The 15,976-nt window shown below is 43.3% G+C and overlaps 1 protein-coding gene across 1 annotated transcript in view; it reads left to right on the top strand.

The window, feature by feature from the left end:
• The window catches only part of Adam12 (ADAM metallopeptidase domain 12), a 349,026-nt gene that overhangs the window by 286,885 nt on the left and 46,165 nt on the right, over nt 1–15,976 (top strand). Inside the window, exons 12-14 of the mRNA XM_063244913.1 lie at nt 9,686–9,863; nt 13,584–13,673; nt 15,307–15,502. Of these exons, the coding sequence (XP_063100983.1) occupies nt 9,686–9,863; nt 13,584–13,673; nt 15,307–15,502 (464 nt within the window). The remainder of the gene's footprint in view (nt 1–9,685; nt 9,864–13,583; nt 13,674–15,306; nt 15,503–15,976) is intronic.

Below are 15,976 nucleotides of genomic sequence, written 5' to 3'. Positions count from 1 at the left end.
CTAAATCTAGTATTTGAAGTGTTACCACTACTCCACATCATTCTCCAATGGATTTTTAATAATCTAGAAGAATTGACACAGTATGGTTTATAAACAAAAATAAAAGAGAAAACAAAAAACTAAGGGAAGCCCAGATGAGTAGAAGCCTGCATCTTCCGCTTTTCTGCACAATTTTCCTCCTTGGAAGAAAGAGATGGGAGCAATTTGCTTCCCAAAGAAGTAGTCCTTCCACTGGGAACTTCTCCCAGATGCCTTTGATTGATTTAGTTAGAGCAAGAGGAGACTGGAAAAAACACACAATCTAAAACTGTAAGGAGTAAGAACGGCACTCCATCACCCTGTTAGACCACTCTCCACTCTGCAGGGAACTTTGACATCTCCTTTCTTGTGTCCCTGGCACAGCCCTGAGGAGAAAGAGCAGACACAATCACCTCCATCTTACAAGCGCCCAGCTGGTCAGGGAGGGTTTGGGATATCAGCCTGTGGCCCATTCTTTAGTCCTTGCCAGGTACTTGGGAGCTGAGGAGCCTCTGGTTGCCAAGCCTTGGGTAGGGAGAGGGGTGCAGCTCTTTCCCCTCTCCTGTGTTCTACGTTGCCCTGGCGATAACCCAGCATCAGTTGGCCAGGGAGGCAAGCACAGGCCCCAGGCAGATTTCAGCCCTGTTCAGGTGGTCTCTGCCAAGCCCACTTTTTCCAGCATGTGTTTTTAGAAGCATCATTCCTGTACATATTCTCAGAGTCTGTTTTCTAGGAAATTATATTTGCACTTTACCTGGTTTCCAGGGAGCTGGGCAGAGGTCAAAGTTCATGTGTTAAGACCATGAATTATAATGTGCTGCAGATGGTGCCTTTCTGTGTCCCGGGTATTTGCCATTCACAATTGAACTGTTAAGGGTTTTGTTGTTGTTATTTGTTAAGCATGCTTTTGATCACTCACTCCTAGCCTAGGACTCCCTTAGCCTTCTGCAGCCTACCTGGTGGGCACACTAGGTCCACATCCAAGACTGATACGGTTACTTTCCGGTCCCAGAATGGATGTGAGGTTGCATTGCCCCGTTACTTTCACCAGGCTCCCCGCTATCTGTCAAGTCAGTGTTCCCAGGTCCGTCCCTGTGTACCCTGGGGTGGCAAATGTGTGGGTCAGGTCCACATCTCTCCCCATCACACTGCAGGGAACTACGATGCTCCTGCGATGGGTTCCTGTCTCCTCAGCCTGTAGCTCCTTAGGACCTGAATGGGCTCCCAGCCTCCTTTGGGTGCATGCAGACTCACACTTGACCTCAGCTGTGCTGAAAAAATCCCAAGACTGGGCCTTACACTTCAAGGAAGTACTTCAAGACACACTTGGAAGGCAGGGAAGACCTCAGGATTTGCTTTTATTTGCAGCAGGCTCCAGGGAGCTTGGAGGCACCCAGGCAGCTGCCTACTCCCTCCGCCAATGCTCATCCCTCTAACACTGCCCCTCCTACCTATGCCAGGTGCTATCTGAGGCCCTGCCCACAGGGGCAGCAAGCACCTAACAACCCTCAAGTTTGTCTGATTGAGTAAGAAAAGCACAGGTCTTTGAGTCTGAAATCTGTGTGTTTTGTCTTTCTCTGCAAACGCATGACCCTGATAAGGGGCATAACTGCAGGGTGCCCCAGTGTCTTCATCTGTAAAATAGGAGGGTATCAGTGAGAGAGAAGGTCCACCCATCCCCAGTCCACAACAGGGGGTCACCAAACAAGCAATAATTTAAATCTGTCTATACTCATGTGCCCTCACATGGAGGTGAAAAGAAGTAAAAAGCCCTGAAACAGGCGACCTTGAGTGTCCTAAAGGTGCCTGGCCTGGTACAACTGTCTATCTGGTTGCATATGAATTATTCATTAGCCTGTCTTCCCTGGAGAAGGGCCCTCGGTTTGCCCCAGGGCTCACTCTGAGCTCGCTGTCTGGCTTTGGTTGTGGAGTACAAAGAGAGAGTATGTAGTATGCGCCTGTAACATTAGTTTTGGGAAAAACATTTGGAAAAGCTTCCAAGAACTAAAAACTAACAACCTCACAGCAGTTCCCAGCTGTGTGAGTAGCACGTTTGCATGTTAACTTTGTGGTGTGTTGGTTGGTTAGTTGGTTGGTTGGTTGGTTGTGCTCCTGAGTCCATATTCTTACTGAGCTACAGAAACCTTGGCCCTTCCAGATTGGATCAGGCTCTTTCTGTTTCTTTAACACCATGTGCAAATTAAATTAAGGGATGATATTTAGCCACTTGATTATTCCTTTCCCTTCTGAACGATTTAGCTCTCAAGTTTCCTTGTAGTTGTGGTTTTACAGATTATAAAGATTGCTACATTTTGGCTACAATTATAATGCATTCTGTATCATATTGGAAATGTTTCTAAGCTTGAAAATGCACAAGGCAGTTGCGGTCCATAATTTGAAATAGCCAAAGTAGCAACGCCTAGTGAGAAAAAGCAACATCTTTTTCTTATCAGCACTGGTAGCAGGCATCTCTGTGAAGTTAACCAGACTTTCAAGTTTGGGGTTAGAGCTCGCTTACTTTCATCCTGAGCATGTGAGGTGGCAGTGGTGGTACCCACTTGGTAGATGTGAGCACTGAGGTTTAGTGCAGTGCTGAGAGATGAGGTGTCCATGTATCACCTTCTCCTCTCTGCAGCACACCCAGGTCAGGGGAGCCACAAAGTCTACTCAATTTGTGGCTGCTACTGCTGGGAATAAATAACTGTTTTTGCCTGCAAAAGAAACTGACAGGAGGCAGTGAGTTGGTAGTCTATATTCTAGTTGGTCCTCCACCCTCTCGACATTTGTTAGCTGTGGACATTGTGAGCTGTGTTTGGCCTCTTCTCCCCCGCCCCACCTACCCAATCAATTTAAAGAGAGAGTTCTAGATGTGTTCCCATGCCCAGTTGCCTACAGACTGCCTTTTTCATCACACACTGTCAGCTCCAAGCGATTCACAGCAGCTGCCTGCCGCTTCTTCTCTCTTCCTCCATCACTCCTAGTTCTTCCCGTGGTCAGCACCCGGACCGAAGGCAGCCCCCAAGCTAAGAGGAGCCAGAAACTAAGACTTCCACATCAGACATTAACGAGGCAGCACAGTCACTGAAACAGCGGGGACTGTGACCTGCAGCCCCTCTGAATTCACCCTGATTACAGCTGCTTTCCCGGGCTGCCTCATTTCCAGCAAGAAAAGCAGTTGTCTCAGAATTCTTCCCGGAGAGCTTTCACAAGGCAGATAACTTTCGACTTTTCCTGTCAAGGTTGATAAATTGGCTTAGTACGAGTCACCCCAAGAATATAGCCTTGACACAAACAATAGGCTCCTACAAGAAAGAAATTTGGGGGCTACAGATTTGTCAACATAAAAGTAACCCTTCTAATGTTTGACTTGGCAGTTTTGTGACAGCTAGGATATTAAGCTGTGACTGCATCATGGTAGGAAGCTCTAAGTGGTGTTCCTGTCTTTTAAAGTGGTGGATTATTTTTTCCTTCACCCAAGTCATCTAGCTTTCCATTTCATCCTCTTTTTATTTCTAACCTTGTGTTCAGCGCAGTCAACTTGCCCCCAAGTGTCTGGTAGTTAAAGTTTAGATAACAAAGCAAAAGCCTAGCAAACAAGGTCACATCCAAGCAGGGGACACTGTCCTGCCATGGTGTCTGAGATGAATTCTCTGCCCCTGAGCTGAAAGCACTTTTTTCTGGGTCTCAGGAATAATTATTTTAAAGCATTCTATGCCAAAGGGAAGTATCACACAGAACAGCTTCTTTTCTGAGTAATTTTCCAATTTTATTGCTTTGCCCCAGTCTCTCATCACTATATGTCAATTCAATTAGCTGCTGTCCTGGCACATTTGGTGTAATTTATTAGACATATTCAGAAATATATTGTGATGAGCTTGCCAAGAGTTATGGAAGAAACTGAGGCTCATCTTTATAAATACAGACCACAGGCTTTACAAGATATTCGATGTCATGAAAAAAACTACATAGCTCAATTTAGTGTTCTCGTTATAGATGCTCCAGGCAATAAAGCTACTAAATAAAAAAAGGAAAAATATAAATGATAAGAAGACAGCACTACTACACTACAGATTTTGAAGCAAGGAGAAGAGAAATATCACTTTGCTCACAGACAATTTCCTGCTTTAATGTGCAGTATGAGATTTCACCTGTTTACCATAATTCTTAAAGATAGCTAAAAACTGCCTATGCCTGGTTTGAATTCACCTTGAAGAGACAGACATGACTAAAGCTTGATAAGGTTTTCAAAATGGAGTGCATAGGGCTTTGCTTAGAAGCTAGAATGTTGGTCATGCAGAACCTTTTCTAAGCAATGCACATGAGAAGCTGTCTATGATGAACCTAGATTGCACTTTTCATTGTGACACAGATAGGTGTAGATTGGCCCTTATATTATCCTTTAAAAATTTCCATTTTAAATCTAGTTGAGTTGTTCCCAAATGTTAATTGGGCATCAAAACCTCTTGGGCTATGATAATTAATGAACACATAATAAATTGTGGTATAGTCTTAAAATGGGATACTATTCAGCCATAAAAAGAATGCAATTCCAATATGTGCTACAGTGTATATGAACATTGACAATACTATATTAAATAAAAATACTATACTGAGTGAAAGAAGCCAGACACAAAGGCTGCATATTATGTGATTTGCTAGTATGGAACAAACAAAACAGGAAAAATTCATGAAGACAGAAAACAGACTAGGGCTGGCAGAGGCCAGGAGAACAGAATTAGTGACTGTGGAACAGGTGTGGGTTTTGTTTAGTCAAGAGAATATTATGGAATTAGAGAGCAGAAGCAATTGTACAACATCATGAATGCATTAACAATTACTGGATTACACTTTCAGTGGCTTAAAGGGTGAATATTACATCCTAAGAATTTCACATCAGTTAAGCAGTTCCTGCAGGGACAACGTTCCATGCTGCAACAGGTTCTGGTGTCCTCTCACCAGCCGTGGGTCCTGGTGTCTAAGCAAGAAAGATCTAGAGCGGCTCCCGGCCGCCTCGGAGCCATTTGTCTGGGTGTGTTTGTGCTAATGGAGCCTATGAATTCCTTCAGGACAGTCACATCCTCCCACACCCTGGCTCCGGGCTCTTCTGCCACTGCGCCCACCCCTTCCTCTTGTCCATGGGGTGAGGGGCTCACGTGCCTGCCTCCCCAGGGAGGTCTCTTTGTACAGTTCCTCCATGGGGTCCACCCCGCTACCAATCCAGTGCACATCCCACCCCACTTGCTGCCACCTTTTATTTTCCTTCTCTTTCTCTTCCTCCTCCTCTCCCTCTTCTTCATCCTTCCTTTTTCTTCACATCGCTTCCTGCTCAACCCTTTCCTTCCCAACCCACTTACTCTCCTCCTCTTGTCTGTTTAGCCCACTCTACTTCTTGGAAGGCAGGCTCCATACTATTTTCATGTATTTTGTGCACTTCCCTGTTTGCAGAGCCTTACTGATGTAGAACAAATACTTGCAGAATCACTGGATGATGAGTGGCAAATTGCTGACTTCCTTCCTCTCCTCTAAATGCCCAAAGAGTGTTCTGGAATATTCTATGAGAGTGAAATAGCAAGAGGCAAAGATCATCTATAGGTAGAAAATGCTCTTCTGTCTCATCACCATTTGTCATCAGAGTCTGGATCAAGCATAGTGGTGCATGCTTATAATACCAGCACTCTGGGAGGCTGAGGCAGGATCACAAGCTTAAGCCCAGTCTGGACAATTTAACAAGTTAGCAAGATCATGTCTCAAAAGAGAAAAAAGGCTGGGGTATATCTGAGTGGCAGAGTGTTTCTGGGTTCAATCCCCAGTACCCGAGTGAGGCGCTCAGTTTGTGGCAATACCCTCAGTGTTCCAGTACTTGCCTGGCATGCACAAACCCAAGGTTCAAGTCTCAGCAGTGCAAAAACAAAATGAACACACACACACACACACACACACACACACACAAAAGTGTTGGTTCTTGGATGATTACAGAGGTTTGCATCCTTGGTGCTCTCATGATGCCAACCATGAAGGCTAGTGCTGGTCTGGTGATCCTGGGCGTACCTGGAGTAGACCTGCTCCAAGCTGAGTGATCCATGGTGAGCAAGGTCAGCCAGGTCATGGAATTCACGGAAAACTCACTTGGCGTCCGACGAGGATGCTGCTGCCTTGTTCAAACAGCAGCACCTCCAGAAATGGAGGCCTTCAAGTTGGTCCTCAGAGTGAGCTGAAAGCCTGCTCTGCACTGGATGGAGAGCATCTCTGGTGGTTCTCACAAGACAGCACTTTAAAGGCACTTGGGCTTCATCCCTCAAAAGAAAGAAAAGGCTGAGGGCAATGAGAGTTTGTTATCACACAGATCACTATACTTCCATTTGATAGTACCTAGGACAGGATGCAAAGTATACTCTCACCGAACCGAAGTTTAATCCATGCTCTTAAACTAATCTCATTGATCTTGTTTCTGTCCCTTTTCATTAATGGCCAGCTCAGCACCAAAAGCACTGAAACGTGTGTGTGTGTGTCTGAAAGACCATGGAATGGTAGACTTGTCTGAACTTGGTGAGTGCAGCTGGTCTCAGCACTCCCATCTCCTGAATTCTGCAGACTTTCTTGGCTCCCTGTGGGACAGGGTGATTCAAGCCACACTTTCTTCCTGCTTCTCTCAACTACTGTTATTCTTGCTATAAGCCCTTCTTGAGATTAACACCTTAACCTAGTGTCTTTCCTAATTAACTCAGACATTTTCCAGAAATCAGTTCCCTTCCAGAATGAACTGATCAGTTTGTCATCCTGCCACTAAGTTGCATATCACTGAAAAAGAGCCTCAGTCCTAAGATCAGGCCTGAAAACACACATGTTCTAGGAACAGTCACAAATACCACAAATATACAAGAAGGTCTGATCTAGATCTTGATGAAGTGTGCTTCTTAGCAAAGAGAAGAACTCTCACCTTCCTCCTATACCAATCTCTTCAACACAGTGCCTTCTAAGTTGAAGTATGGACTAAAAATAATCTGTAGTTTAGGAGCTGTTCAGTGTCATTTTGATATTGGAAATAGTCCATCTATCCAGCAAGGAAAGTTGTAAAGGTTCCAAAAGGAACTTCATTACGATCCTACAAATCAATCTCTGTATTTCCTTTATATCCAACAGAGCAGAACTTTCATGCATTAATTTATTTGTGCATTAGAATTAGATTTTAGAGGTAAAAATCGGAGATTAATAGGTAGCATTTGGGCAAACAGAGTTCTATCATCATTTTAGCCATGAAAACCATCATGTTCTTGTGATAACTTGGACCCCGGTATAAAATCCAAGGAAGCAAGAAATTAAAATTTGGGAAGCAAAGGCTTTATTAGGTAAAATCCAGGCCTGGTGACAAGTCTCCGGGAGCCAATTTGGAGACTGCACACCTCACAGCTAAAAGTCAGGGCTTTTATCTTTTTTTTTTTTTTTTTTTTGTCTTTTTCCTTTTTATCGGTACCAGGGATCGAACTCATGACTGCCTGCTTGCAAGGCAGGCACTTATGCTGCTGAGCTAAATCCCCAACCCCAGCTAAATCCCCAGCCCTAATTGCTGCTCGTCACACAATGGAAGGAAGGGGGTGGGGGTGTGACACATTACAAAGCAGAAACAGCAATTGCAAGTCTCCCTGTGTACTAGCAAGTTCAGATAAGAAGAAATCTTGTTTTTCTTAGCAAAGAATAGAGAAGTCTAACAGCAATTAACAACCTTAGTTACCTTACTTTACCAACACAACTGTTATTTGTAGAGGGCAACAATGGTTAACATATCAATTAGGTAAGATTTTACAATTCTTTACAGAGGAGAGCATTGATTAACGTATCAATTAGGTCATCCAAAGGGAATAGAAAAACACAGACAGTAAGGCCAAGTTACAGGTATTGCTATGATACAAACGAAGCTATTTTTGTGAAGAATGTACAATCTAATGCAATCTAATGCAATTAACACAATTTGTAACAGGCCACCAGCTTTGGCGCGATAGATAGGGGAGCTTAGGTTATAACAGTTCTCAAAATATTGCCACCCTCGGTTACTGTGGGATGGCCAGTCTGCTATCTTCAGGAATATGTAGCGGCTGTGTTGTTTTTTTGATTGAGATCTAATAATAATGTCATCCTATAAATGTCTCCTTGGGGAGAGAAGGCTCAAGCCTGCTTGCCAGCAAGCTTCCTCATTAAGAAAACCTTCTGGGTCTCTGGCATGCCCATCCCTTTCTATCTCAAAACATGGGAATATGCATTTGTAAAAGGAAATGACATTCTCTGTCTTTGCTGGTAACTGTATTGTCCATTTTATGTTGCTACAATAAAATACTTGATGCTGGGCTATCTATAAAGAAAAGAGGTTTACTTACCTCACAGTTCTGGAGGTTCAAGAACATGCTCAGCCCCAGGGAGGACATCACGGAGGATGTTATCTCAATGGCAAGCAGTCATACAGGGGGGACAGATTCTACTGCAAGACAGGAAGCAAGAAGCATTCAAATGCCAGGCTTGCTCTTTTTACATCTCACTCTCAGAGGAAATTGGTTCAGTTTCCTCAAGAACAACACTAATCCCTCTGAGGATGACACCCCAATGACCTAACCAACTTCCTCTGGCCACATGTATTAAAGGCCTTTAGTCAGCAGCAGCACACTGGGTCCAGGCTTCCAGCACATGAACTTCTGAGGGACACACTTAAATCATATGCATAACACTATCTGCTGAAGGAAGCAAACCCTAAATTCTCAGCAGCATACTCAAATAGAGATCTGTTTGCCTTCTTTGGAATACTGGGGCTCCCAGCTCCAGATGGCCTCCCTTCCTATGGAGTCAGGACCAGGGGCCGTGTCTGACTCCTCCACCTTCTAAAACATGCGATGTGCCAATCTCAGCTACCAGAAAGAGAAAGAAGTACATTGAGAAGAAATGCTTGCTTAAATACCCTAGATCCCAAGTAACCCGTATCACTACTTGCATTCTACTGCCAGGAATTTGTCGCGCAGCCCACCAGGTGCAAGGGACCTGGGCAGCTCCCCTGTACCACAGAAGGGGGCATGACTTTCTGGGGAGCTGGCTGGCTCTGTGGCACCTCTTATAGCCCTGTAATTTAGAGGCAAGTTCAGGGCATGCATTTCCAGTTCACCTCCATTCTCGTCATCTATGCCATGGGAAGAGAGTGATTCAACCATTTGTAGCCCTAAATGCCAGTATCAGCAGGACCTTCCCTATAGAGGGACCATACATTCCTGAAGCCATGGGATGGATAAGCAGCCATCTGTACTTTATTTTTCTTTGTACTTACCAATCAGGACACTGGTATGTGTTGTTATTATAAGCCATCGGTCCTAAGAACTCGCTTCCTCTTATATTACCTCACCTGGAACGGTAATGAGGCTGTCTGAGGTTACTGATTTGAAAAATGTTCAATAATGACTTCTTTTTTGATAAAACACTTTTTCACCAGTAGTATCAGCACTATATGGGAATGAATGTCAGAATGAGTGGAATGTATCTCCTTGTATGCTATATATTTAAGCTTTTGTTTGTTGATAGTCATAGTGAACACCTGAGCAGGTGTTCCCCATAAGTGGCCCAAGTAGCATCAAGAGGAGGAGAGGAAAGATTACCCTGTGCCCTGACAACTTCCTGCTGGGCTTTTCCCTCTCAGGTACCCGTTCCCCATGGTCTTCAGCAGCTGCAGCAGGAAGGACCTGGAGACCAGCCTGGAGAAAGGGATGGGAATGTGCCTCTTCAACCTCCCTGAAGTCAAGCAGGCTTTTGGGGGCCCGAAGTGTGGGAATGGATACGTTGAAGAAGGAGAGGAATGTGACTGTGGGGAGCCGGAGGTAAGGGAACCATCTCCAGAACGTTCTCCTGATATTCTTGGATGGACAAGGCAGTAAGAAATTGGGCAGCAGAATGAATGTGCTAGAAATTCAGGATGGAAAAGTCCTGTATGTCCACCTTGAGCAAGCCCCACACACCAGGGTGCCTTTCTTGAACCTTAACTATTGCACAGAAGAAGTTCCATTTGATTTAAATAGATAAAGAATCTTCTCTAGGAAGGGTACAGCAGTCTCAGTGAGATAAAGACAAGAACAATAAAAAAGCATTTAGCTTTGCATTTGACAGAGAAGGAAGCCTTGGAATTCTAGCTTCAAAGAGCTAATAGGCACCATTTCTTTCTCTTTGTGAGGCATGCTACTAGAGGGGAATTTGAATAAGTGGCACTCAATTTTAGACAAGCGCTTCCTCCAGCTGAAATTCTGCAGCAGCCTCCTAAGTATGCAGAGCCTGAGGCTCCCAGGGCTCCTGGCTCTTGTGCTTGTTAGCTTTCAGAAGCAATAAGTGAGAGCAGGGAACGTTTTTATCCAGCTCTGGGCTTATTTAACCCTGCTTTCCAGCCAATCTCAGGAAATTTTCTTGTTTCTATAGTGCCCAAGATAAAGTTAATCAGCATAGAAGCTGAAACAGCCACTTTTTCATCTTTGAATATTCCTGAGAAGAAAGAGAGTACATGGTGAGACTGCCTAGTAAAACAAGCCCCTCAAAGCTTGGAGGCGGTTGTGTTTAGAATACATCAAAGCAAGGCACTGGTATAACAGGAAACTGCCTATGGAATTCTCTGCTAGAGCTTATGCAAGCCAAAATGGTGGCCCGAGTTCAAGGCAGGCTTAGTTAAATTCACAGAGTGGCTGTATGAGGGATCAGGAAGAGCCAAAAGTTGTGCTGAGACTCCTGAGCATCCTGTATTCACCACACAAACATTCAGTAATAGAATCCTCAGCACTGAACATTTGCTAGACATTTTTGTTGTGCATCTTAAGGATGGAGTTGTGCAGATTTTCCAGGATGCTTATCTCTCTCTGGGTAGCACATTGTATTGTGGGAAAGATTTGATTTTTACAAACTCCTATGCAAAGCCAAATTCTACTTGCATATAATTCCTCTAGCTAGAGTCCTTAATTCCTAAGGTGAGCCCTTGATACTTTAAGAGAATCTTTCTCATTCAATCCATCCATGAACTTTTTCAAAATCACAATGAATTTTTGCATTCTAGCTTGTTTTGTTATGTTTGCTTTTCAAAGTTCAAATTCCAATTTTTCCTTGTGTTGCGGTAGCCCCTTTTTGCCCAAGATTTTTAATTTGCCCTTTACCTGGGTTCATTCTTTTCCTCCCAGTGCTCACACCCTGCAGGTATTTTGCCTGCTGTTGATCACACTGTTCCCTGGGCAAGAGGTAATCAGTGAGTTATTGGGCTTGAAATAACTTCTATCAGCACACAACTAAATCCAGCCTCTGCTCCCTCACTCCCAGAAATGTTCTCCATCATTTCCATGAAAATGCATTACAGTTTTATCTCAGTTCACTGTGACTAAGAATCTGTCTACTATCTACAGCATGAGAATGACAATTAGGGTTTTGCAAAGGATGTTCTAATGGTTTCATTTTTCTTTCTTCTTTGGAGAATTGGTATTTATTGGTTCTGTTGCTTTCCTATTGAGTACTACAATAATAAATGCATCAACAGATGAAGAACTTGTCTCTTCTGAGAAATATGGTACTCCAGAAGAAATAGATTTGGGGTAGCTAAAAGGCGAGGGATCCCTGCAGCCTTCTGTTCAGAGTGTTGGATTTATATCACCATAAGGATATTCTGACAACTCATTCACTCTTCCAGCTAACAGGGTTGTGAAAGCAACCTTATCTCCTTGTTTAAAGTCAATAGGATGCCAGTAGCTTGCAAATATCTTGAAAACTTTGTTATCTTTTTCATATTATCAACCTTCTTTGAAGTCAAAGACTTTCTACTTGGCTGTGTTTCCATCTGTACTGCTGCTTACATTATTTAGTGATTTGTGGAGGAGGAAATGTTCTTAAAGAATTTTGGGACGTAGATATGGGATGTCTGATTTAACTTACAATTTCAAGGGAATCTCTAATTTGGTATTGTATCATTAGTAGTGCCATTTGAACCATAATGAGTAAAATGGCATTGCCATACATTTGACAGTACCTAATAGAGAATGCAATTAATTGTCTACTTTTAAAAAGCAAAACAAGTTACTAAACTTTCGTACCATTAAGAGTTCATGAGCCAGAAACGCTTACTGTCATGAAAGTTACAGCCATGATTTCTGGTTGGCAGTTTTATCTTATTGTATATACTACACATTCTGGATGTTTATAAAGTCCTCAAGCAAATGTAAAATTTAATAGCTTTGGAAGTATGCATGATGGGAGCAAATGGTAAACACCAAATGTGAGCTTGACACAGGATACAGTGCAGGTATAAGGGTTGCCATAAACCTGGGTTACTATAAAAATGCATTAATGAATGATACATTTATTCAGAAAAGATAGTTTTCAGTAGTAAATTATTATACTGTTAAACTTACATGTATTTAGCTTCACTCTAGTCGATGGTATATAAATTCATTATAGCACATCATACCTTGGAGAAAATAAAAAGATGTTGATAGGTTAAGCAGTGTAAAGGACTATGAACTATTTCATCTTATAATAATTATAATATCTTCTAAAATATATAAACTTCAGTTTTTGGGTTGCTCTAAAGAACACAGACTTCATAAATTTCCTAAGTGGGTGCAGGTTTCTTGTTGAGAACTGAGCAAAAGATGTCAATCTCTTGTGGTTTTTTTTGTTAGAAAAAAAAATGAGTACATATAAAGCTTACCACAATAAAGGAGTTAGTTTTCTCTCTTACTTTGTTTCATGGAGGGCAATAAATTGCTACTTGATCTACCTGTTTAAACTCCTTGAAAGCCAAAGATGTCAGCCCCAACCTCCTTCCCACTTCTTAGCCTACCTGTGCAGAGCAAGGGTCTCATTCACAATCACCTGGTCAAACTGCAGGGAACTTGGGTCAGTCCGACTTCACTTCCTTTCAGAGCACTCTAGATCAAAGCGGTCTTTTTCTTTCCTTTGCTTTGCTTTTTCCCCTGCAGTGCTGGGGACTGGACTCAGGGCCTCATAAGGAATCCTAGGCAAGCACTCTACCACTGAGCTATGTTCCCAGCCCTGTCAGAAGGTTCATTTTTGAAGAGTAATGATTATATGTATCTGTGTATTCTTTTTTTCCTTCCTTTTTATCATTGCTTATTAGTCCTACAGAATAGTAGGTTTTGTTTTTGTATAAATGTACCTTTATAAAATATACCCTAGTTATTTGGAGGTAATTTCAGCCTTCTGGTGGTCCTGATGCAGGTAATTGCGGTGAGCTCTACATGGAGATCACCCTAGGAGCTACCACAGCCTCCGCTAGCATGGCTTCATTATTTGGCCCTCCAGCCTTTCTGCTCCTATGCCTTTATGTCTCAGGAAGGACACTCAAGTGTTACTGACTTCTTTCTAAGATGAGCAACCCAGTCAGTTTGTGAACACTTCACAGACACTGCATTCTTGCAAATAAAGCTGACCATCAGGCAGGTTTTAGTTCAGGAGCCAGGCTTTACATTTTTGAAGCCACTTAAAGTGTGACATCTGTGTTCCATGAGTCGTTGCCTTGTATGAGCCCATCAACCAGAGCCCATGTTTTTCTCCAGGAATGTACAAATCGCTGCTGCAATGCTACAACCTGCACCCTGAAATCGGACGCCGTATGTGCACACGGACTGTGCTGTGAAGACTGTCAGGTGAGTTACAGGACCTGCAGCCTGGCCCCAGGTCATCAATGGGTTTGGGATTCCCATCTGACCTATGTATATAAGTAATATAGCTAGATAGCTTCCCAGAAAACTATGACTCCTTTTACACAGTTGATAGCAGCCCCCTCCGTATTTTATCTTCCAATATTTTGGTGAAAGGAACACTTCAATTACTAATCACCTATGATAAATTATTTATTTATTTATGGCCTGAACATGAACAGAACCCAAAACTGGTGTTTTAGATTAAGCAGTGTTCTGTTTATCCTGTTGTTTGCATGTGGAGTCCTACGACAGTGACTAGTGCGAAGAATCAGATCATCCCTATCACTAGTGCTCACTCCAGATTTGTCTGCTTGGTGCCAAGAATGACCAATGGGCCAAGAAACCATGCAGATGGCTCCAGGGGTTTTGCGCAAACATCTCTGACTTAACATCTTCCTGACATTAAGTCAAGAGTGGCAGTTTTATGCATATGCCATTTTTGCTGCTATGACTGGATTTACTTTGGCAGTTCCATTGTTTGTCTCATTATTCAGAGCTGATATTTGACAGAGTAGAAGCCTGAGCTTTTGATTCAAATGTTCCAAGGGTAGAGTTTTATTTCTTGTTAATTAAGCAATTGATCTTGGCAAGAAGCTTACAGGAAACTCCCTCTTAGCTGCCCCACTTGAGTACAGTGATTTAGAAGTGCAGTTTAGCATTTTATGCTCAGCATTAAAATACTCTTTTCCCCTTTCTTGGTGGTCCATAATTTCTGGGGAAACTTGTAAGAATCTGGAGCTCCCTGGCAGTGAAAAGTATCTGGAAGAGGAGTAGGGGGGGGAAGGGTGAGCTTAGACCAGGTGAACCTCGAGGAGGGTCACTGGGAGGGGTCATGTGGTAGTGCCCAGGTGTGAAACACTTTTGTGAATTTTAAGCAATTCCTTTCTAATTGTAGACCTTCCAAAAGTTGGTAGAAGCCTTATTTCATTGACTCTGAATAATCTGTAGGGAACCAAGCCTAGGACTTGCAGTCCCTGGCTTTTTAGCCTCTCTGAGCCTTAATTTCTTCAACTGCAAGAAAATTAATGTTGGTTGGAGGATTCTCTAGCATTTTTTACTACTTCTATGTTTTACCTCATCTCTAGATCTCCTCATAAAGTACTAAAGAGAGGTTTCTAACTCTGTGATATGATGACAAAGTGACATTCTGTGGAGATAGTACCCTTGATATTATTTTTGTTAACGTATCCACAGATGCTAACACTGTACATGCAAATGTCAATTTAAAGCATGTGATAATTTTGTAAATCAGAGAAGAATCAACTTTCCCAGGGGCCTGAAGTGACAGCTGCCAGACAGCAGCTTGTCTGTTTACCAGAAACCCTAAGATTGCACACGAAAAGCAGCTTTTCTTGATTGTCTCATATCCCTGGCCACAGAAAGGTGAACCCAGAGCTCAGAGCAAAACTTTTAAACAAGCTCTCTGTCCTGTAAAAGAGGCTTATTTTGAAATCCTTGCTCCTTTATGTGGACTGTATTAAGATGGCCTTGCTTCATACTTCTCTACCCTGAGAGCTACTGAGGGTGACTTCCATTTCTCCTGGGACATGTCCTGTAAACTACCTTCTCCTTTCAGCTGAAGCCCGCAGGAACTGCATGCAGGGGCTCCAGCAACTCCTGCGACCTCCCAGAATTCTGCACAGGAGCAGGTCCTCACTGTCCAGCCAATGTATACCTGCATGATGGGCACCCATGTCAGGGGGTAGATGGCTACTGCTACAACGGCATCTGCCAGACCCATGAGCAGCAGTGCATCACACTCTGGGGACCAGGTATGTGGCCGCCACCAGCTCAACACAGGGTATCAGGGAAGCATGTTCTGTGTTCATATATCCTTGTTTCTGGAGTATCCATCTGATACATAGTGGGCAAAAATTGATGCTGCCTGGAGCCTGACCTTAAGGAATTCAATGTGACTCAACTAGAGAGGCATGAGTACATGGGGTGACAGGGATGAATCAGCCAGGGCTCAGCATGTACAGAGTGGGGTGGGCAGGTGACCAGACTTCCCCACAACTACTCAGGCTGTGCTAATGTCTCTGTACTCCACAATCTCAGTCAAGAGTTGAAGGTGCCAGAAAGAGAAGCCATTACAACTAGAGACAGAGGGTTGGTTACATGGGCTCTCAGTTAGGTCAGACCTCATGCATCAGAGTCTGTGACTGAGAGTGACAGGGAGCCATAAGCTGCCTCTGTGGTGGGAAAACCTACAATGTGGCACAGGTAGTGGGGCTGGAAGCTAGACT

This window comes from Cavia porcellus, unplaced genomic scaffold (assembly GCF_034190915.1).
Source record: "Cavia porcellus strain 051 isolate PalLab524CR breed Dunkin Hartley unplaced genomic scaffold, mCavPor4.1 scaffold_2, whole genome shotgun sequence".
NCBI classification, from domain to species: Eukaryota; Metazoa; Chordata; class Mammalia; order Rodentia; family Caviidae; genus Cavia; species Cavia porcellus.
The sequence above is the reverse complement of the archived record's forward strand: the minus strand, read 5'-3'. Positions and strand labels throughout refer to the sequence as shown.